A 25,065-nucleotide genomic window follows, 5' to 3' on the forward strand; every position below is an offset into this window, starting at 1 on the left:
AGAGAGAGAGAGAGAAAGAGATAGCTGGGGAAGAGAGAGAGAGAGAAAGATAGCTGGGGAAGAAGAGAGAGAGAGAGAAAGATAGCTGGGGAAGAAGAGAGAGAGAAAGATAGCTGGGGAAGAGAGAGAGAGAAAGATAGCTGGGGAAGAGAGAGAGAGAAAGCTGGGGAAGAAGAGAGAGAGAAAGATAGCTGGAGAAGAGAGAGAAAGATAGCTGGGGGAAGAGAGAGAGAGATAGCTGGGGAAGAAGAGAGAGAGAGAAAGATAGCTGGGGAAGAAGAGAGATAGCTGGGGAAGAAGAGAGAGAGAGAGAAAGAGCTGGGGAAGAAGAGAGAGAGAGAAAGATAGCTGGGGAAGAAGACAGAGAGAGAAAGATAGCTGGGGAAGAAGACAGAGAGAGAAAGATAGCTGGGGAAGAAGAGAGAAAGATAGCTGGGGAAGAAGAGAGAAAGATAGCTGGGGAAGAGAGAGAGAGAAAGATAGCTGGGGAAGAGAGAGAGAGAAAGATAGCTGGGGAAGAAGAGAGAGAGAGATAGCTGGGGAAGAGAGAGAGAGAAAGATAGCTGGGGAAGAAGAGAGAGAGAGATAGCTGGGGAAGAAGAGAGAGAGAAGATAGCTGAGGGGAGAGAGAGAGAGAAAGGTAGCTGAGGAGAGAGAGAGAGAAAGAGAGAAAGAGAAAGAGAGAAAGAGAAAGAGAGAGAGAGCGCGCGCGAGAGAGAGAAAGAGAAGCGTTTGTATTAGGACTTTATCCAAGAACCACACACGCAACTGGGGATCTTATGCTAAATGATTTTGATTTGAGAACTGGGATGGCCTATATTACTGTGTTCAGCCCACCTATGGCATTGTAAAAAGTCAGGAAATTTTGAACACTTTCCCTCTGACCGTTTAGAAAAGGTTTCAAGGATTCAAAGAAAAGAAGAAAAAATAAACCAACCCCGAAACATTTTCTGATTTCCCATTTAAAAAAGCATAAAGAACTTGTAATGTATTTATTCAGAATCAGTGTTTCATTGACAACAGAATAACTCTGATCAAACACTCACTACTTTAATAACAGCCGTTTGTTTGTTTTGTGAAAAAATCAATTGATAAATAAATGGAACATTTTTCTCCAAAGGAGCAACACATTAAACTTTCACCGACTATTTCTGCATCTCTTCCAACATAATGTACTCTTGGACACATGTGGTCTGATGGTATTTACTGACTGGTTTTGCTGAGCTTCAATATGGAAAGGAAAGAAGAGTGGCAAACTAAGAGCGTGAAATTGGGGATGTTTGTATTTGTGTAATCTGAACCAGAGCTGTTTATCACAGAACTCAGCACAACGATGTAGGATCTCAAGCCATCTTTTATCAGGCCTTGAATCCCACAACAACACTCAGTTTCATCAGAAAAAATGTGTGGTCATGTCTGAGAGAAAGAAAAATTAGGTGAAAAACATGGTGACACATGAAAGAGTATGTGCATGTTTTAAGACTGGAATAAACAAAGAAAATCTTGCAAGAAATTTCTGTTCTAAGAGAAATGAGTACACTTTCAATGAAACCCTGGATTCCCACTAGTCTTTCCAGTACTGTTTAATGCACTGATTCAGCAAAAACCACAGAAATGAGCAAAGGACAAGACTCAGTACCTGGATAATGTAAAGAATGAGATTCAAGATGGTATTACTAGACCTTCCAAGAAACCCAGAAACCCAATAGCCAGATCCAAAAAGGATATACTGAAGATTTAGGCAGAGCTAAGCTCATTCCAAATCATGACCCCAAAATATGCTGCTCAGCTGCTATCTAGTTACTAAAAGGAACTGTAAATAGGTACATTTTTGTTTAAAATTACTATGTAATTGCTTTCATGTAACTTTCATTCATTAACTTCAGGCAAACAACATTGATACAGCACAAAAATTAAATGAAAAACCCTATAATCCAGTCTTACCTTCCTGATGCCTTCAGAAGGGTTCGATACACAATTATCTGCCCCATTATTCTTACTGATTGTCCTCCACAGTTCAGCAAATGTGTTATCCTGCTCCAAGGGGTTTGTCCCTTTCGCTTTAAAGTATTCATACACTGCTGAATCCCTGACTGTACCATAAGATATATCCATTTGTTTGGACAGATCCTGAAATGTTCTGAAATTCAAGTGATATTGAGATGTTAGTGTTACGTAGTACATTACTGAGATTTCATTCATTAAATGATTTCTTTCTATGTCTGTCTTTAGACAGAAAGAAAGCACTTACCCTTGCTAAGTCATGTTTACATATCTCTTTCCTTTACCATAAAAGAAAACCAAAGAGTAATTTAATTGCATTGAAGTCATATGAATTTAATTATACCTGAGCTTTTTTTCCCCAGTGAAGATTTTTTTGAATAGATAACATCGATGTTAAATAGCATGATGCCAGATTTGCACAGGAATGTAGAATGATAAAGACTTATTGAAGCATGGGGAAAACCAAGATTACAAATGTAAACTCTCAGTCACATCAGAATCACCAAAAATACCTCACAGAATTCAGTGGAATTAGTTTGCAGTTACACCAATACTCCATTTGACTCCAAATCAATATGAATGTTTTAAATAAATAAATAAATGCTGTAGTTCCAATTTCCACTAAGTCTCTCTCTCTCTCTCTTTTCACAGCCTCTGGTAAAACAGACATTTTTCATTCACACAGAGACATAACTTTCATTTACTCATCATACCACTCTGGAAGTGTAAATGGGCCTCAACATGAGTGACTGTGAATGAGCCATTTATTTTCAAATTGTACAGAATGTAATTCACTCCTGCTTTACAGCCTTTTCTGCACAGAAAGGTGTAAATCACTGCTTGTGTCACTGAAAACTAGGCCAAGTTTCAAAACATTTAAGGTGGTATCACTGCCATCAGAAGCAGCATCCTGTCCATTTTCCACCTTCAGTCATTCATTTCCATTCCTGCGTCCCCTTCCTTTGTCCTGAAGTATCACTTTTGTGTYGCTGCACAATTTTTTTTATCTCTGCATATATACACACAAACACACATACAGTTATTAACACTACATGCTGTAGCAGGAACTAAGCTGTACCTCATAAATAATGATTTACTTCATGCTTTGTAAATGTATAACCTCACATAGTAACAATGTCTTCTTCAGAAGCTTCTGACCAGCCAACTAAGACTGGCTGAGACCAGACAGACTAAAGCAACCCTCTCTCCCCCACCAAAGACTTCTTTTTCCCAAAATAGCCTTTCAGAAAAAGAAGCCTCCTCAAAATATTTGAAAAGCAGAACTTGCCCCACTCATGCCACCTCTCACCAGCCTCCAACTCCTTCAACCACAAAAGCAAAGCGTTTTGTCTTTCAGCTCTCCCAGAAGACGAACAATTTCCTCAAAATCCTCCTAAGGAGCCTTCTTTTGGCCCACGATCTGAAGTAGTCTTCCACAGCTGAAGACTTCTAATAGAAAACATTTTCCTGCCTCCCTCTTCTCTGCTGCACTGGGGGGCTCCCACTGTTCACACCTTAAATCGCTGCGAGATCCCATACACCACTATTTGAAGCAAAGCATTCTGAGCCCATACACAATGCTACATAAACACATTTAGAAAAGTCTTGCCTCTTCTCCATCATGTCATCTCCAGGCCTTCAAGTCACCTCCTAACGCCCCCCTTTTACCTGGATGCACCGTGTGAGTCCAACAGCTCTGAACCCAGAGTTGCAGCTCAACAGGGACCTCCTCTTTTACCCCACCAAAAGTCTTCATGCTCTAAGGCTGCTTCTACCATTTTAAGTGTTTTAAGTTCTTAAATTGTGTTAAGGACTTTAACATTTTAAGCTGTTAAGCAGCTTTAAGTAAGACTGTACAAACAGTTTTCCTCTATATTCATTGCACACATTGATCTGGGCTAACTCTGGGAGTTGCATCAAAACACAAACCTCCTCTTATTTCTGTGGCTCTGTATATGCCACTTTGGTAAAATACAAAATGAATGSCCTGGAGGTTGCTGGACATTAAAAATTCTAACGAAAAATAAGAGAATTTGTGTCAGGCTTTTCTCTTTCTCTGTTTAATAACCCTGAAAGTTTTATTTTGGTCTCCTAAATGTTTCCTAGACATTTCATTGTACAAGGCCATTTTTCCTCCAATCTCGATCTAAATGATTACATGCCACATTCAGTTCCTTAAAAAAAAAAAAACAAAAAAAAACCACAAAAAAAAGCTTTATCATATCAGATGGAATTGATTACATTCTGGGGATGGATGATCTGACTTTCAACAGACACATTTCTTTTTATTATATGTATAAACATCTAAGAAAGGAACTTAATATGCACCAAAACATTTCTGTAGCAACCTTTTCACACAAAGTTTGGTGTACAGATTTCAGTGTATATATGAATGCATATACATTAGGAGCATACCAGTAGAAACATGTTTAGCTAATGTTCTTTAACACAATGTTGAACTGATTATAACTTTACAAATGTCTACTATTCATAAAGATATTGTCTGCTTGAAAATTTGAGAATGAGAGTTYGGACATTAAGAGAAATAAAAAAACTGTAGTTTTAATAATGTTGGTATTTTCTGGATCACTTTTACTGGCTCTGTGACTGCTGAAGGATCTTAAAATTTGGCAGCTTTTTTGTAAGAAATATGCCCTTTCTTTTAGCTAAATTATATTTTATTGACAACCAAAACTTTTATTTTAGCTAAATTATATTTTATCGACAACCAGTACTCTACAAAAGCACAGTACATCTTACATTTTGGACAGCACATGCTCTTCAATTCTCTAAACATTCCAGTGCACATGGGTAAACTCTGGGTTTAAATTAAGCGCTTTGTTGGACCATGGCTTGAACAAATAATCAGTATTGGTGGCACTGAGGGAATTCCTTCTAATATTTAAGTACAGTTTTTGCCTGGGTGTTGCGAACAAGATAGCTACAATCCCGGGCAGTGTTCCCTTTTTCCAATTGAAAATACCAATGCTTTTTGTTCTAAGAAATCATAAATACCAAAGTGACAGCTTGGAATGCAGATTATGAACTATGCTACTCGGGTGTGAAACTGGAGTTTGAAGACTGATTCAATTTCCTTCTTACCTCTTAATCACATTCTGGAGATGTCTGAGTTCTCCCTAATGCCATCCCACAACACTGTGTAATTGTATCTAGCCTTTCTTCACCTTTGCTTGGCATAGAACTGTTTAGGTATTGTTTTCCTTCACAAAGGACAAATACTACAGTCTATATAGATATTAGTCTTGTCTGTACATAGGAGCTGGATGCTGCTCTAAAATACAGTCATTAAATGTAAACCATAAAATTACCTTGAGATTACATAAGATTATATATTTAGAAATAAAACATGGCCAAAGATGTCAAGAAGTCCCCCTAAACAGTCTCTAGAGTGTTAAAATAAAATCATAATTCTCAGCTGAACTCAATGGTAAGCCTGTGATATTTGTTTAGATCTCAAAAAATGGTAGGGATCACTGCCAAAAAAATGAGATAGGATGCAATCCCAAAGGAAATCAGAGAAAGGCTTTCCATACTTCTACTTGCAAAGCAATCTTTTCTTCTCCAATTTCTATTACCACTGTTATATGGGCAAGAACAATTCTCCTTTTTTTCCATCTTCCACCTATAAACTCCAATAGTTTCATTTGAGATAGGTTCACACACCATCCCCATTTTAGCCTGCAGAATTTTCCTGGAAGAGACAATGTGGGATGCTGTGAATCCCAGGATTACATGCATCATTCTTGCAACGCCCCATTTGATATATTATAAGAACAGTCACTGATAGGGGAAATTCTCTATACTACAACACCACTGGAAATTTCTCAGGAGACAGCCAGATGATCACTAAAGGACATGGCCAGGGTCACAGTAGGTAAATCAAGCCTGCAAGCAATTCCTGTAGCATAAGTTCAGGAAAAGGACAGTGACCATATGAGTGAGAAAATAACCTTATGCTAAAAACCAAATGGACCACTAGCAAAAACTATCTCAAAAGTTATCTTAACAGGGAATGGTCTAGAGAAGAGTTATTATCCAAGATACTGTAGCTGCTGTATAAAAGATTTATCTATACAATATTTCTTCATTCAAACTGGAGTGATAACCTGCAGCTCCTTGGCTTTAGAAGTGAGTGACCAGAAGAGCTGGGCATGGTATCCCCTGCCTTCTACAGGGTGAAATAAGATCAACAYGAATGCAGTTTTTAAACCCTGTTATTTTAAATCTCTCAGATCTTCCATCATTAGAGAAACGAATTTCAGATACTGCCAACATCTTAGGATTGTGTCATTCTCTAAAATCAGCTGCTCTCATCTTTCTCAGACTTTATTTAATTTTGCAAACAGCCATTAGCTGAACCCACCTTCTTTAGCTACTCAAACTCTTGGCTCACTTTCCTATGGCAAAGGTTTCATGCATTTAATATCTAAAATTATTTGCAACAAAAATCTGTAGCATAACAGGATGCCCCATTAACCTTACCACCTCAATTATTGGATCTCACAACCCATTAAGGACTCTGTAAGTGTGATTAAAGATAAAGCTAGTAAAGCAGAAAAAGCCAATGTTCCTCATTTACAGTTATAGGAGCTGAACTTCAATTTGTAGATAAATACATCCACTGTGTGATTGTTATAATAGGCAAGTACACGTAAACAAATTGATTTAAGTAAACGTATCTGTGGTTGATCACAACAAAAATGGTGTATTTTATAACTGTATTGCCAGCTAAAATATTTAACCCTTGTTGTTATACCTGCTAGATAAATGCAACAATTGACACCCAATTTCCAATGGAGCTGCAATTATTTCATGTGCAATTAACTGAAAAACAGACTCAGTGTTTATTTTTTGAGAAACATACTGATGTGAACCATATGCTGTGGAATAAACATTCAGGCAATATCTGCACTAGCATTTATAATTAGACCACTAGAAATAATTGCCAAAATAACAATACTGGTTAAGTTTCAATTTTTGGAGATGCTTTCTTACTAGCAAGAGACAGTGTAGCTGGAACTATATAGACTAAAAACATTCTTCCAGTATAGGTTTATTATTCTTTGGAACTGCAATAAGCAAAAACTTTCTGCTTGAATTATATCAACAAACCTTGTCTAGACTAAAACTGTCAGTAGGTGCTTTGAATCACCTGCTGATCAATTAACTCAACCTGTAAAACTGCAGCCTCAGTTGCAGGCTACAGTATGTTTCACGTGAAACTGCTACTCATGATCCATCAGATGTGATCAAAGTATTTTAAAAAAGCAGAGAAACAGGCTCCTGGTATTCCAATAAATAAATAAATAAGATTCTTCTTTTTCCATAGTAACTTAAATGTTTTAATTTTAATTAAAAAAAGGTCTTTAAACAAAGGAAAGAGGCCAAAAGGGTGAAAAAATATTTCCTTGTTGAGTTTTTTCCCATCCTTCCTGCTCATTTTTTTAGAAGTTTGTAGAAAGCTGCACATCTCGATTCTTGTGTGTAAATTCCATTACTGTAAACAAGTCAATCAGCTAGCAGCATGATGTCACGAAGTAACAGGATTTCATACCACAGTAATAAATGTAGCATTTTATCTTGACTTCAGCCTAAGAGAAATTGTAATAGGAATACTGACAGCCCCTTAATTTAGAGGTAGTTTCTCATTATCATTCACAACTGCCACTGCTCTGACACTGTAAAACCGGGGATTTTTCCCTTTGCGATCACTTATGCAAAATTAGTATTTCAGCAGTTGCTGAATCCACAGTATTATTTAAAATGATGCAATATTGTGGTTCCTGTTTGCTCATCTGCGCATACACCATAAGGAATAATAAAGCTTAAGGTTAGACATATAACTGGCAGTCAGTACTCTACTCTCATTCTTCCATGTTGTTAGTACACTTCAGAATAACATCTCCCTTCATATCAGTAACCATGTTTTGTCAAACAATACAATACAAATAATTCCTATCAATTAAATCTAGCTTCTTTTCTTAATTAATATTAATCCCTCAATCCTCTAGAGGGGGTAAAATACATTTATTGCTTTTCCATATTGGGCAGAGAAATTGCTAAATTCTTCTTTTACCTAAAGAAGCCAGTACCCTGAGATTTTTGCTCAGAGCAGCACACTAGAATTTCAGGTGACAGGTGCCATTAAGATGAAGCAACACTGAGAGGATGAGAGTTTTACGCTGCTCTACCTTAGAAATATATATAAAAAATGTATACCACAAGCTCTAAATTTCTGTTTTTAAATACCTTGAAATTATTAAATTTTATTTCAAACTTTTCTCAAAAGAAGTTAGGTATTCATAACATCTATAGAATCAAATATAATTGTAGTTCCTAGCTACAACTGTTTTCTAAATGGCATTTATGGGAGGGGAAAAAAGTAAACCTGCTAAACTTGTAAGTAAAAATAAAAGTAGCTGAATTGATTTGACATCCTTACACCAACAATAAAAGCTGAAGAAATATCTATAAGCTGAAACGTAGCATACAAAATCCTATCTGAAAAGATATTTATTCGATAAAGTTATCACCAGCAGAAAATCAAGGGCTGAAACAGATTTCTGCCTATCGTGAACTGCAGAAGAGCGTTCACACTTTGAGACATAAAATTGCTCAGAACTACACCCTCAATGGATTTATTTGCTAATACAATGAGAACAAAGGACAAACTGGTGTTTGCTCTTGGCAACCGCACCAGTCYGCCCACTGCAAGGTGGCCCTGGAAGCAGGCAAGCGTTGCAGTATCAGCTTCTCATTTGTACATGGAGCTAATGCAAAAAGAGCTGCCATYTGAGGTGAGGCAACAGGCAGAGCAGAGGAATCTGCAAAACCCTGGAAAATCTTTGGAAGTGAAGCTGAATCAACGTAGTGGTGTGTGTGGTGGCACTGATAATTTGTCAAGAACTGCTTTTAAATGAAGATTCTTTAGTTCAGGACTTGAGTCCTGTTTATTTTTATATCTGTTTGTGGAGAAACAAGACAAGGACTCTGGGCTCTTGTCCATTATTCACAGATGACCAGTCTCTGGTCACTGGATCTCTAGTTTTATGCAACATACTTGTGTGGATAGGGCATATCCTGAAGTATTTGAAACTGAGTTTAAATTTCCATGTAAAAACATTCTCCAGAGGTATTCTAGTCAAGTAAGATAGTTTAGCTGGTTGAAGACCAGGAAAAAAAATCTGTTGCATCTGTTATGGATATGAACTGCCACTAGGTGATGATAGTCTCATTGACTCCAACACATAGGTGCAAGCTTTCACTGCCCTACTAAATCTGAGTTATAAAAACACAAGCCCACTTATAAATGAATGAAAGAATAACAGTTAGTCCTCTAAACATTAGTGTCATCAACACTTAATAAGCACTCAATTATTCCGAATAGAGACACATATTAGCTGAGTAACAAGATAACATTGGAACTGACATATCTTTAGCACCCATGAGCTTGAAAAGTAAATATCTATTAAATAAAACTGTAGTATGACATATTTCTATGAACTTCCCACATGTTCCATATACATATAGGAAAGTTATTAGCATCTGTAGAACTAGATGTAAGATACATAAACTACAAGACAAGCAATTTTAGAGATTATTTCTAAGCAAAACCAATAAAAGCATTCAAAGTTTTGATAGAATGGCAGTAGCTTCAGGAGAGAGAATATTTAAATGAAAGCAGGTTTAACTCCACATCGAATAACCTTAGACTTCATAAGAATTAGGTCCATGGTTTTAATTTGTGCATCGCTTTGACTTTATTTGAAATTATGATTAATCAAGCTGAGCTCTTAAATCAGTCATTAGATTGCTGAATTCTCTATAGTGACATAATCAAATCCTGCATTGTTCCATTTCACTGCAAATCAAAGTCACTTTTACCTGCTCTTAATTCTGTCTCAGTCCTGTAATGTGCAGAGTAATGGGTTTCTCCAGCAAACACACTAAGCAAAATCTTAACTTTACTGATGTAGAGGTAGTCCAGTAGAAATCAGCAGTACTGCTTGAATGGTGAGTATATACTTTGTAGGATCATGTTGTTCGCCAGCAACTATATCATTCTATATTTCACATAAAACTCATTTCATCAGCTGTCCATCTGAAAAATATTATCCACCTTACTCTAAACAACAATCAAAAGCCTTAACAGAAAAGGCCCCATGGGAGCTTCTACAAGGGAAGCCTTAAGCGCTGACAGATTAAACTATACTGAATGAATGGCAGGGCAGCCCTTCACGCCAGGACTAAACATTTCCTGATCACTAGAGACAATGAACCATGCAGGCAGTTGCGGCTGTGCACGCGCTTGTTGTCAGCAGCAGAACAGCAACAGCTGCTGCATATGATTTCAGAGAAGCAGGGACCTTCCTCCAGTGAAATAAAAAAAACTGATTGGCATGTGTCACAAACACATTGCCATGTCAACCACATACTTGCACTACGGTGAAAACAAATACTAACTGAACCCCTCAGCAGGTAGTGGCGCAGCAGCCGCTGCTTATCATAGGAGCTGTTTCCATGATGATGATGGTCCTTGCTGCCAGTGCGGTGGCTTCTGTGAGCCCCAGTCCAGACTGGGACTGACTGCCCTGTATCAGGTACAACGAAAAGCAAAATATAATCATCAGCTGTGGTTTTGTTGAGGGAAAGAAACCAAAGCCAGCTTTATTTCTGCCAGAGGAGGAGGGGGTTGCTGCATGCCCCATGCCACACGGTGATGGTGGCGGGTCTGTCACCCTTCTGCCATGGGATTGGGACTGTCTCTCTCCTGCAGTCCCAGAGGGGCACATACCTGACAGGTAGACCAGTCCCACTGGGTTCAGTGAAACTACTCATGCTCACCAAGATACACACTTAAGGGTTTGCAGGATCATAGGCAAAAGAATAAAACAAAGAGAAAGATAAAACAAAATAGCCAAATAATATGTACACAATATACCAAAAGCAAACTTTTGTAGCTTCTATAACTATTTTATTTCTTTGAAACAACTTCCACTACCCTCAGCTCCTACATTCAACAAGACAGACAAAAAAAATAAATGAAACTAAGCTGTCTTCTAAGTTCTCAATACAGCAATGAATTCAATGCAGGTTGAGTGACTGGGACTCTATTCCTGCAGAGCAACTGCAGGATTAAGTCCTAAAAGAACAGAACAACAAACAGTATGTACAGCCACTGAAGCACAAACTGCAGTCAAACAATTAATAAATGATATTCTCTTACTTACGATTTTACTAGTAGTTAATTACTTGCTACTAGCTACACACACTGTATCAGCAAAACATTTGTAGACTCCACATACTTTCTAAGAGCCTGAGATGAAGCAGAATCTGCTCTACATCACCATATGAAATCTCGCTTTTGCTTCACAAATCTCAGTGCAGTCTGCAGCATTTTTGTGAAAGTCAAACAAAAAAACCCCCAAATTTCCTTCTTGTGTCAGAAGAAGCAGCTTTTGTGCCGGAGGCTAAGCTTGCTACAAGTACACCGAAAGCGAGCAAGAATGACCATGAAGCACTTCAGCATGCATCATTTTGGGGGGAAGAGTGTTAGGTCTGGGGATGGACTGTTATTTCTTAAAATTAAAAAGTCATTTCAATAGGGTTGGCTTTACCAGCTAGAAACATGAGCTCACCTAAGCCTTTGCTCTTCCCCCGAGATGTTGCGGGCACCCAGCGTTATGGACAGGCCTCATTACATTATCACTTAACAGCATCCTACTGTGATGGCACCTGAAGGCTGCAATTAGGTTGCCCCATGTTCCAAAGAGTTTTAGGATCAACAGAGAGCCTGCAGGCTGTAGGCACAGGCTCTGCTGCACGGTGTCTCAGCTCGCCCAGGTGCCGGTCCTGAAGCTAGCAGCCGTGGTGGCACTATCAACAGCAGCTCCCTGCTCTGGGACAAGCAGTCACATGCCACCAGAAGTGTTCTTACACCTGTGACTGAGCACATTTGCCTAGCTCTCGTATCGCATGTTGGGAATTCCCAAATTATACTGGTGTGATATCTTATAGTGAAGCCTGTTCAGATTCAGACTGGTCCAATTTTGCAACCATTATGAGCAGCAGCACCATACTACTATAAGTGTCAGTGCAGGTGCCAGTGAGAAACAGATGGTAAGAACAAAGAGCAAGCTATCACATTTTATCTACTACTAACAATACAAGGGTAAATATTTAGCTCCAAGATGACAAAAGCTTTGTGTGCCAGAAGAAAAGCTCAGATGAAACCCAACTTGCCAAAATGTTGTAAACACCTTAAACTAGCCACATTCTTGGTAAAACATAAAGAAAGAAGAGGACTGGCAATTTAAACATTTCCACACACTCTCACTACGTATTAACACTATGAAAGTGATTACAGACAACATTATGGATAACAACCTCAGTACTTTTTTAAATTTAGGGCTTTAATAAACATAATGTTTGTGCTCTTAACTGCCCCACAGACTATACACTCAGCTATTTTTTTCAGAGCACAGCTAACACACCAAATCACAGAATTAACTTCAGTCATTTGTTAAAAATCAAAATACTTAAAAATTCGTGAGATCATATCAAAATTAAAGCTGTGTAAACTAGGACTTGCATGGTCAAAATTTAATTCCGTATCACTGGTATATTGTGTACTCAAAATAATATGACTTTAGCATCTGCTACCTCATAGCCTTGCATAGCTAGATTTTGTAGGAATAGAAGCTACATAATATTAGAAAGGGAGGTTCTTAGATATTTGAGTGAACTCAAGATATTTTCTTCCATACTTGAAGTTCTTTGTGAAAAGGAACTATCATGTTCTGACAGAGCAGAATCCTGCTGTTCTGACTCCCACCTTTCACTGGAAATGCCAATTGGCCATGGAAAGTGGCTCTGTCAAAATGACTTTGTAGGTTTTTGTTTTCAGCCTGCTCTCCTAAGGAAAAGAGGTTCCTATAACAGTGCTGAATATCTAGCTGCCTGTCATGCTTCTGTGAGTCCCATCCCAGTAATTCTGGAAACAGCAGATTTCAGCCACATCCAAAAGTGAGATATGGGACACAAAGCCATTAAAATCCTGCAAGAGCCATGAAAAATGATGGTAGTGTAGATTAGAGCCTGCCACTGAGGATCAAGGGCCCACTATGAGCTTTTCCAGGTCTATTTAGCCTGTGGCTGGCCAGTCAGCATCTCCAAACCAGCTGCTTCTTCCCAAGCAAATAAGAGGGTCATGGAAGGGAGAGGAAGATGAGGGGCAGGGAGAATACAAGGACAAGAGAAAACTTTGAATGTGACAATACCACGAAGAGGTTTGCATGGCATGGTAAGTCAAGCAAGGGTTTAGTTCAGGGTAGCCAGGGAAGGGCAACAAAGATTGTGAGAGGAGAGAGGAAGAAAATTCTAGGTTACTTAAGGAAGACATAGGACTGTCACAATGATAATGGTAGTGAGCCATGGAGTGTGTGGAGTAAGAGTAATACAATGAGGAGGACAGGTTCTGGGAGACAGTCTATGGATTGGGAGTATGGGGCATGTAGAACAAAAATCCATAAAACTAGTCTGTGTCCTGTTGCTCACAGAACCTGTTAATATCTTCCAAGGGTTTATTTAGGAAATATGCTCATTTTCAAAAGAAGTTTTTATAATTTTTCTGGCTAAGACTCAACCTTGGATCATAAAAATCAAAGTGGATTTTCATCATCATCAGTAAAACAGGTTCTTCTGTAAACAAAATTAGGCCCCTGGTTATTCCTATCCATTGCTTTTTCTAAAAGATGCCCTCGGGAACACCTCAACAAGCCCAATCATCTGTAACAATCTGCGGGAGCATAACTTGACTTGTCACTGGATCTTAGACCTTCGTTTTGCTCAGATCTGAGACCCTGGCTCTGCTCCAGCACAGAGCAACCTGTTACATTGCTAGGAATAAGCTAAACATCTCATGATTGCCAGACCAGCGTTTTTAACTATCCTTCCTAATCTCCTCTTATCCAAAGGTCTTCCAGGCAATAAGAGCAAAAGACTTGTAAGTCACTTAGATTGCTGATTGTTCCATTCACTTTTTTTGTTTATTTGTAATGAATCTTTTCTTTCTGGATGTCCTCCTATATTTTCTAGCATCCTAGTTATTCTATGGGAAATAAACTATAATATTCCATACAGTAGAAGTTATGACTACTTTTCTTGAAAATCTTTTTTAAAAACAATCAAACCATAGCATGACAAATAGCTCCCTGACAGTGGTACCCGTGAAACCTAGTGTCCGAGGACTTGCACCTCAAAGCTGGATTCACTGCTGCCTAATAATCTCTGATCTCTGAATGAAGTTACTCTCGTGGCTGGGAGTTTATGATCCCATACGAGATTATCTGCTCTCTGATTGAGGAAGTGAACTCAGAGGGCAGTCTTTTCTTTGTATTTACAGCGGGCATTTACAAGATCTCTCTTCACCACCCTATTTTTCCATAGTAGTTCTAACAAATTAATACCCTTGAGATATTATCCATGCAAGTGTGGCCACCATGTTTGCAAGTTATCGATGGAAAGAGACAGACAAAGAGATATCCAGAATAATTGAAGATGCAAACCCAAGTTTTCAAAAGCCAGAGCTTTAGTTTGCACACCTAAATCTACATTCAAACTCCTAATTCACTGGGCAGATTTTCAAAACTAATTAAGAAAAATCTTGTCACAGCAGCAAATCTGTAAGATGTTCACAGATTCAGTTCAAAGTCTGTATGAATAGCTGCTGCTCACCCTCCAAATCTGGAAGACCTTGTCCAACTAAAAAATCTGGGTTAGCCTGGGTCTTCTACCCACACTGCATACTCCATTTGACAGTGAGGAGGAACTTGAAATGCAAGCAATGTAGCAAGAAGAAAAGGTGAAAACATCTCCAGAGTGTGTAGTGTATTTCAGGGAAGAAATGCATTTCTTTGGGCTATTTTGGAATATTTTTCTGATTTATTTTTAAAGCACTATGCCATTGTAACCTTTATTTGAATACCCTGAAGGGTTAACATGTTAATTGAACTAAGGTATTCTGCTCCTTACAATATTAATTAAAATAAAAACTGCAGCTGGTGTTTAACAACAACTCAGTCCCAACAGCAGGTTTTAGTCACTTCACCTAAATCAAACATATCATAAAGTTGGCATGAAAATCATATTGTCTGAATCAAACACATCTGGCGACTGACACACACTTTTACCTATAATGAAAATAACAAACTACCTCTATTATTTATGCAGATGCACTTTAAATTGTTTGCTACACTGATGTCTTCTACCACTCATATTTGGAAGCTAAAAATCCTAATGAAGATTAATGATTAAGACCAAGAGGGAAGAAATTGCTTTCTTCCTTCTCAACTGGTATTATAAGTACTAATGCTGCTGCCATTCTGTTTTGCACTCAGATGACAGAGAGTAGCTTTTTAATTAAATATAGTGGAGAATGGGTAAGCTTGGTATCTTGGTGCTGGATTATAAAGCTCTTACGCAYGGCAAGTGGTACTTTATAGCAAGACTGTTAGGATATCATTACGCTGTGACTAGTTCCATTAAAGTCCATGAAATCCCAGTGCAAAGAAAGGTCCTTTCAAACTCTTTGTTAATTTTTGATTTATCAGGAGCTGTCACATGCTGCAGAAGATGCCTGCTGAAAGGAAAGGATCTCAGTGTGAAACACTCTGGAGTGCTGCCGTGTCAGTGACAGCAATCTCACAGCCAGGATGGATGGACTGGACAGATTCACACTGCTCAGATCTGTCAGAGGTAGAAAGCAATGCTGGGAAACAGCTTCACATCCTTCCTTATTAGAGGTAATACAGCAGGAGCCAACAATGTTGACAGAAAGAAGAGAAGAAAATAGAAGGGCACTGAAGAGGCATCTTGATTGCTAGAACATGTGCTAGGTACTCTTGGGAAATCAAAACATAGGGCTCTTCATCCATACTGAAAACACATATAGCTTTCATTGGTTATTATTGATGTCTAAAGTGCACACATTACATATGCATATTTCAAAGTCTGGAGGCCCACTTGCCTGTTTCTCTGAGGACCCAAATGGCAAGCGCTTGGTATGTGGCATACTTGCCACATGCCTCATGGACAGCAAAGTCAACAGAAAAGAAAACTTACAGTTCTGCCTCTCCCTCCTCTCCCTGAACACTAGTCTCACCTGAATACTGAACCTCATATTGGAAACACTGACAGCACTAAATCAAAACCAACGGGTTGTTCCTTATGTTGTGATTAATTAGTTTGTTGGGTAGCCTAATTGCACGCCTTGAAATATTAGCTTGCAAACTGCATCATCTCCATATAAAAGAAACATAGTAGTTAACATCCAGCCTATTTGGACTGGTTCTCTATTCTTGTTTAGACAGATATGACTATTCATAAAACAAATAAAATCAGTGGCTTAGTCTCCTAGGCTGATTTTAATGCTTTGGAAGGCAAACAACTTTAGTGCATGTGATTACATTTCTTTTAATGGAACTTTGGCAGCTGTATCAAAATAGTATTTCTAASGCAACACTATTCTCTCCCTCATCTTCAGATGAGCCTGGAAACATTCCTGTGTTATATTATACAGGGGCATGCATGCAGCAAAAGGGAACATTGCTCAGTAAGGCAGATAAGCCTAGGAAGTGGAAAGAACATATGTAATCCTTCCCTTGGTAACAGACTATTCTTTCCAGAAAAGTTTTCTTTCCTTCTAGAAAGTCTTTTGTAACATAGTAACTAACAGGAAAGCACTCATGGTGATAAATGGTAGCATCTTAGTTTCCAAGGAAATTAAAACCCCCCAACTCCTTTTTCCCTAAACATCTATAATGTTATCTGCATCTATTGAAAATGTGTTTTTTTCTAAATCCTGAGGAACTGTTTCTAAGACTGCTTAAAAGGAGATTCAATTTTTAAAGCCTCCTTCTTTAAACAGGAAGTGTAGAGATTACCACATCATGGCAGGACAGTCTATAAATATTTTAGAATGTATTGGAACAAGTTTCATTTCAGAAGATGAAATGCCTATCCTATATATCATTTAAGGTGATAAGGGTTAAAGGTGTGAGAAAGAACAATCTTCTAGAGACATTTATAAGGGGAATGGCTATTTTAGATGTGAATTAAAATGTTAGAGGGAAGTAATCAGAATAAAAATGTTTGCAAGATGATGGAGCTCACTATCCTGATGAAAAGCAAGAGCCAGAGTAACAGAATAATGGATTTCAAAAGACCAAACTTCAACAGACTTAGGGAACTAGAGGATAAGGTTYCTTGGGAAGATGTTTGAAAGGATAAAAGACTACAGGAGAGCTGCTGATTCCTGAAAGAGACCATATCAAAGACACAGATGCGAACTACCTTAATGTGAAGGAAGTATAAGAAGAAATGATAAGAGACTGTTATAATGTCAGCAAGAGCTCTTTCAGAGCCTGGAAACCCAAAAGAATAAGAGCATTTTTTCTAAGTATATCTATAAAGAAGTAGTACAACCATTTCACCATTTCACAGAGTAGTACAAATGCAGGGGAGAAAAATCAGAAAGTCAAAAATAAATCCCCCTTACAACAGTAATGAATCTAGCTCTTATGATTTAAGATATTACGGCACAAAGATGTTTGCTTCATCTCTTGACTGAAGTTACTGTTTCCATTACAGAGCTAGCAAAAAGACACATGCCTATATCCCAGCCATTTCCTTGCAAAGCCTGATTTCTTGATTTATGGCTGATACCATCAGCGGAACATGTAATACATAACATTGCACTGAACCCACCAAAATTCAAACTCTAACCCCACAACCTTTGGCACAGGCAGCAAAGCTGCCACATGCGAAATACACAAACAGCAACCTGCAGTTCATGACACAGAGGCGGTGGCCAGAAGACGTTCTGCACAAGGCACCTGCAGGAGAAGGCAGCTCCCGGCTCCAGCCTCCCACAGCGCTCTGGACTCAGAGCTGTGAGTTACCACCGCGCAGAGCGGTAGGACAGAATCACCGCACTGCTGTCAGTCTGCAGTGCCGTGCTCCCCTGAAAGGCTTCCCGGCCCCCAGTGACATTCTAGCAACGTGCTCACTTCTTAATTTCTGAAAGAACAGCTGCTGACCCTGGCTCCACGACACCAGCTTTTGGATTGACTGTATGAACTGAGCTTTTAGGCTATACAAAGTCCAACCCACTACTTAACTTTTATTGCTGGCTRTTCATTCAAATCTTGCAACGTGAAAGACTGATCATCTAACTGGAGCACAGCATTGGCCATAGCACTGTAATGCTAATCAGTGTTAATTGCAAAACATTGCTCCAGGAGGGTGGCTGGGCAAGCCTTCTTCCTGTTACAGCATCACTGCTATAAACCTCCCTTCTTTCCCTTTTCCTCCATCCGTTCAAAATAATCTAAAGAAAGAAATAATTCAGTGCAAGTTCTTATGCTCACAGTCAGTCCTACTGCTGTTGAAAACATAGTAACGAAGAGAAGGTGATAAAAATACTTCTGCTGTCAGATGGGTGAGAAATTCTGGTGCTGAAAGATTGTGGCATGACAATGAGGGAACCACTGCTCATGTGGAGAAGTCTGTGAAGAATCGTGCAAGATGAGAAAAACTTTTTTTTGGCACGAACAAGTGAAGTGTTTTCCAAAATACGTAACAGATTATCAGAGTAGGAAGCTCATTATGTCCTGTCTGAGTTGACAGCAAGTAAGAAAACAGATAAAGCTTTGCCTTCTTTAAGTAGGTGCACCTAGTTTAACTTTATGCCATTATGTTGTAGCGAACAGGGTACAGGAAGCAACTTGCTGTGATAAAATGCTTATTAATTATTGGTACTTATGTAAATCCAATTCACTTGCCTGTTGTGGCTGCAGGGACACTTTCAGAGAAACCTTTCTACTCCTAGTGATTTGGAATCCCATGCAAAAATATGTACTCTACTACCCGACAACAGAAGAGCACGGATCACTGTTATGATAGGGCCCACTGTTATAATGACTCTGAACAACAAAGACAAATGGTATAAAATACAAGTTACTTCACAGTAATTATCTTCTTTTCTTCTTTTTCTGGGCAGTTGTTTCACTAGTGAATGTCATGAAAATATTGATATTTTTTCCAGGTTCTATCCAACTCCTCACTTTGATGGTCTTTGTTTACATATCTTCTGGCAAAGATATATGCAGTAGAGGCATGTAAAAGATCTGCCTGTCCAAAAGAAAAGCACACATAGCCAACAGACAAACATACAGAATTGTATATTAACATTGAAAAAGCAGTTAGGTAATTTTGCAGTGGAAGTGAAATAAATATCTACCTGGTATTTTCCACAGTGGAAAAAACAACAGCACTCTTGCAACAGTGAAACACAAGCATTCAAGCCCAGTGGCCAGCCTACTTTAACGGTCATTCCTCACCCAGAATGCACTTCCAAAACAGAATTCACCACAACATTTTTATTCTTACTCCTGTTTTTGCCCTTAAAAATGATGGATTCAGGTAGCCTTTACAGTTAGGAGAGGTTTGAAGCTTTAAGGCCATCTCTCTCTGCCTTGTTGTAGTAATCATTATTTTGACTTTTTAATATCCTGTTATACTAGATTTTATTATCAGTTCATGAAAGACATATCAGTATCTTTAGAGCAAAACAACAGAAATATCCTATTAGGCAAAAACATTCCATTACTTTAATTTGAATTTTTAACCCTTAAGAGTTGGACAGGAAAAACAAAATAAGCCATAGATATTATCCTTGCAATGTAAAGAAATCGCACACTTTAACAAATAAGGTTGAAGTCAGGGGCTAATGAGATTTAATGTATGCAGAATGCATACAGCTACTCTATGGATAGCTAGTGACTAACATATTAACAAGGGAAAATATGACTTTTAAAGGTGACTCAATCTGAGATGAGAAGAAAGGAGACTGGGTATCAAATTTTCAAATTTGAACAAATCCATGTAAATTTTGATGAGCTGTCATAAGAGTTGCTGCTCTTGCTAGATTTTCACCCTCCCAAAGCAAGAAAATCATGTTATTACCCGCACAGATGGTAGGTTTTGCTAATGTCATATCCATATCATTTACTTCTCTAAACTGTATGTGCATCTGAATGTTAATGCCTCAACCCATTTCAGTCACAAAACTTCCCAATAATACAAACAAATGAAGACATAGTATACTATAGGCATTCTAAAAGCAGAGTTGAGGAGAGTATGGAATCACAAGTCTATTGGTTTTCCACCTATCTCCAATATATGCCATATTTTTACAATAGCAACTGGAGGGGTGGAATGCAATCTTAATCTTCAGCTGTGCTCTCTCATTTTTCCTTCAGAAAAATAGCCTTGGGAAATATTTGCACTTATATGGTTGCCTGCTTGCTCAATTAGAGGAGTAATTAGGATCCATTTTAAGCTGCAGTTGAATGACACATGCCAACATTCAGAGAGCTTTCTAAAAATCTCCAGACTTCGTGAAGCCCTGGGTTTCCTAGAGCACCCAGTGGGTCACAGCACCAATGACAATGAACTGGAAAGGTGTCCGATGGGGGATCTAGTGCTGGCAAGACTGTAATGTCTTCTCCTGAACAGCGCGTGAAGGCAAAACAGCCAGCAACCTCTGCCCTGCCACACAGGTTGCAAAGCACTTACCATGTCATTTCTTCTGTGTGCTTTCAAAAGGGGACATTCTGTAAAAGGAAAACCTTTGCTGCTTTCATCCCTGCTCATTCACTTGCAACTTATGCTCTTTTTTACCCTTTGTTTTTATGGGTGAACTTAATTTAGTTATTTAATGATTGAAACTTTTGCTCACAGGCCTTAGATAATAACCACAATAATTATTTTTTATCATGCTCATTCATACATGCCTCCTGCCAGTGTGCCTGAGGTGCTGCACAAAGACTACAGAACATTGTGCATATTAAACATAACAATATTAAAAATAAAAAAATCCAATGAAATATTTAAGAAAGCCACGTGTAATATTAACAACAGAAAGGCTGCCTTCAAACACAAGGAATTCCAAGGCAAGATCACTGCAAATACAGAGAAATTCCTGTGAGTTTCTTGCCACCAAGCTTATCAAATCCACTTAACTATAGCAGATGAAACCTTTGTTCATTTCCCTCTAGTTGGCATCTTCAAAATACTTTCCTCATTTTCTTTTAAAATATTTTGTGATTGTTTCTATTTTTTAATGCAACCCAGAAAATTCATCTTTTTTTGATACCTGCAGAGCTATCATAATATGGTGGGTTTTGGCCATCATCTTTAAAGCAGCTAAACATGACAACATGCCATATAAGAGATGAAAAAATTGTTACTCCGTTACACAGAAAGGGAACTGAGACAGACAGGAGGCTAAGCTTGCCAAGACCAAATAAAGCCTGTGACAGAAAAAGAATCTGGACCCAAGTCTTCCAACTGCCAGACTACCACCCCAACTAAGCTGCAGTAAATCTTCAACTGTCACCATAAACATAGGAAATTTGGGGATTAAAAAGCAAATAAAGAAATCTCAAATCATGAAACAACAGATATGAATATAAAAGCAGATATAACACACTTTCCTTTGCAAGATGTGTACAGATGTATTTACAGAGTGCATGTATACAGATGCCTTTAAAACATCCACAGCATTTGCAAAAGATAAGGTTTAATCTGATAAAAACTTAAATTCACCTGAATTTGCAAATAGCCTACTTTTCTAACATCCTATTTTTTTTTCTGCATGATTCTTACTTCTTATCAGACAAGCTCTCCTAACCTTGAGTTTCAGAATATCTATGTAGCCACTGAACTGCGTGTAGTCTGCTTGTTAACAAGAAATGAAGATGGAAGTTAAGTCACTGCTAATTAAACTCATAATTACAAATGGAAGGTCAGACAGCAGATTCCAGGGCTGTTTGAAAATGTAATAGACAAAAAAACCCACAAAGTCTCATGTAATAATTCAGATCTTATTTGGCAGACTGACCCATTAGAAGACTTCTCATCTGCATACAGTTCTGAAGGCAAATGTTGCAATACCAAATGCAAATCATTTGGGTTTAAACAAGTTTGTTAGGGACTGTCACAGGCTCTAAACATTTGCCCGATTTTTATTTGAAAACAAAAATTGAGAATTGTTCATTTACAAGGTTAGAAGTTACCCCCTGCCACCTCTTTAACATCTTGCTCCTCTCCTAATGTCTGATCTGGAAATCTGCTTAAGGGAGCATTGACATTTTTGTGACTCTCCCTCAAAGCAGAAATCTTGGAGTCCTGAAGAGGTGATCACTTCATTAGCTTTCTTCCCTTCCTCTCCCCTCTGCTTCCCGTTGTGAGGTGAGCAATGTGCACACAAAGCAGAGACAAAATTTAGAAGAGCAGCAGTCTGCACAGAAGCCTCAGAGAAGCAGCACGACAAAAGCAAAGGGATGCAGAAGTACCACTCGCTAGCATCAGGAAAATGGAGGCTAGCCTGGGCAGGTTCACACTACTTTTCTGCTATTCTTGATCTCCTTAAGCCAAAGATTTTGATGCACGTCTCAGACTCCGTGCGCTGATGCTTCCCAGCACACTACCCTAGCAGGGAATCTGGGAGGAGGAAGGAAAGGAAGGGTTGGAAAGTCCAAGGAAAAGACTTTTGTTCTTTCTGAAACAGGCATGTTTCTTAAAAGGGATCCAGGCACCTCGATAGCACAGCACTGCAGAACCCTTTGGGGATTTAGGAAGTCTCTAAATTTAGGAAATTTAGAAACACAGCCAGCATAGCAAAGCTGCTCTCTGCCGTGCCTCCTACTCTGGCTGTTTCACCTTTGTGTGAACCACAGGGAGATCCTGAAACTCATGGCAGGATGGAAAAACCTTGTAAGAATTGCCAATACCAGAATTAAAAAAACCCCATTCCTTCAACAGTAGGCTTTCATCTGACACGCTAATTTTAAAAATTTGCCTTCCAACAGCTCAACTTTGCTTCAGTGAATGTCTCACCAAGCACCTTCTAATAAATATCACTTAGAATTTCTATGATACACTTGTTTTGCCGTGAAATTGTGGAGGTAAGTATTACTAGGTTGATTGACACCTAGTTATTCAATCACCCATACTTCTATTCTGCTAGTCACAGACCACACATGCCAAATTTGAAGCTGAAACAACTTTTATTAGGCATTTTAGAGGGAGCTTGGGAAGAAAATCAGGCTTGTAATGAAAGCTTTAACTATGTTGCAACTACTGCAGCACCATAATACTAGTTTCTCCCCTGCTGGCAATTTAGCAGCATCAATACTGAACACCAGAGGACTTTTTTAGGGAGGGAGAGATTACTGAAAGTACGGGGGTTGGTTTCTTAACAGTGGAAGCATATACAGATGGATTGGGTAATTCTCAGCTGGTGAGCACATTTTCAGCTATAACTCATTGTGCMTCTTCGGGTGGGAAAATGGATTTCAAAAAAGTATTTCTTCTGGGTCCATGAAAGATATAATGTAGGCAAGCTCAGTGGCAAATTTAGAAAGGCAAAAATCATCACTCCTCATCATACTACACTGAAACCAAGTAGGACTGGAAGCTGAGAGACCAGGGTGTGACGCTTTCATGCAAGACAAGAATTTACTTTCTTGGAAAAATACTCACTCTAAATGTGATTCTACGACAATTTAGAAGATGTTTCTCCTAAAGAGTGGGGACATGAAAACATCTTCACCATAGCTTAGAAATGTAAGAAGGCTCAAGAAAGGATCTGGATAACCTCTTTCTTTACACCCATCTCCTCTTTCCTGAGGGACTGGCAGCTTTTGATGGGAGGGTTTAGACAAGAAGCATCTCTTACAGTAGCAGAATCTAAGGAAGATTCTGCTAACTTTGTCAAACAGCTGCCARGACAAGCCAATCCCTTAACTAGCTCAGTCATACCAACTGGTTGTCAAAACAGAGTTTTCTGACAGCTGCTATGGCAAATTACCTAGGGAATGATTTGGGTGCCTATGCCAAAGCATCTAGGACCACTTTAGACACCCCAGACAATATGAATCAACCACACTGAGGCTGACAGGACCTATGAGACACTCCTGCCCTTTTGGCCAACCAGACCCCAGACAGTGTACCTTATGGCAATTTAAATGACATTAGACATTTCTGTTTTGGCACCTGAATTACTTTACTGGTGTTTGCAGATCACTTTAGAGTGCTTTCTGCCTCCTGTATTCTCACCTTGTACAAGTGGAATGTGATGTTGGGAACCTGGAAAGTGGCACTGCCATTAGGTGTAGAAAGGTCTATAGTTACAATTCATCAATTGCCATCTTCAAAATTAGAAGGCAGACTGTGTTCTGAAGTCACCAGACAACACCAAACAGATCCTTTCCCCAAATGATTAGCTTGAGATATCTTTCCTCCCAACAAGATTCTTAGTAACATACTTTCAATTTAATAAGAGCAAGAATCAAACCCCCTTGCAGATGCTTTAATATCTCACTTTAAAGGCCTCATCTAATAATCCAGAGTTCAGTTCTTGAATCTGTACCTCTTTTTGTAGATTCTTCACTGCACTTCATGCCACTTTTGTCCTCCTCTGAACCTGAGTTTTGGAAGGTGCTCGGTAGACCAAACAGACAATTTTTTCTACCATGAAAGAACTAGGACTTTCAGAAATAGTTGAGAAGGTCATTATTCAAGCTTTCCAGATAATGATTTCTGACTCAGGTTTCAACACCAATGTATTCATTGAGCTTAACTTTATTCCGATAATATAGCATGAGGCCTCACAGCCAGGCCTTGCAGATATTCTGAGGTAGTTTTAGTCTGTTGAGTTTCTCATGTTATTTCCAGAAATTACTTGGAGTTCTTATTTCTATTACTGTCAAAAACTGGCCAAACTAATTTATTTTAAAAAATTGTTTTTGTTTATTATTATTATACCATACCCATTCAAAGCATTATGTTACTGACAAGTAGGCAATGGAAAGTTAAGCTGGAAATAATGTGAACACCAAACAAACAGTAGCTCTCTTGAGCTGCTCAGAGGCTGGGCTTATTAAAAGTATTCTTATGGGACATGGATTAGTAAGC

At 38.6% G+C, this 25,065-nt stretch overlaps 1 protein-coding gene across 1 annotated transcript in view; it reads right to left on the minus strand.

The window, feature by feature from the left end:
• Nucleotides 1-25,065, minus strand: part of GRID1 (glutamate ionotropic receptor delta type subunit 1) — a 555,021-nt gene that overhangs the window by 28,258 nt on the left and 501,698 nt on the right. Inside the window, exon 13 of the mRNA XM_026069970.1 lies at nt 1,945-2,140. Coding sequence (XP_025925755.1) covers nt 1,945-2,140 — 196 coding nt within the window. The remainder of the gene's footprint in view (nt 1-1,944; nt 2,141-25,065) is intronic.

Source organism: Apteryx rowi, unplaced genomic scaffold, assembly GCF_003343035.1.
Source record: "Apteryx rowi isolate R43461 unplaced genomic scaffold, aptRow1 scaffold_30, whole genome shotgun sequence".
In the NCBI taxonomy this organism is placed as follows: domain Eukaryota; kingdom Metazoa; phylum Chordata; class Aves; order Apterygiformes; family Apterygidae; genus Apteryx; species Apteryx rowi.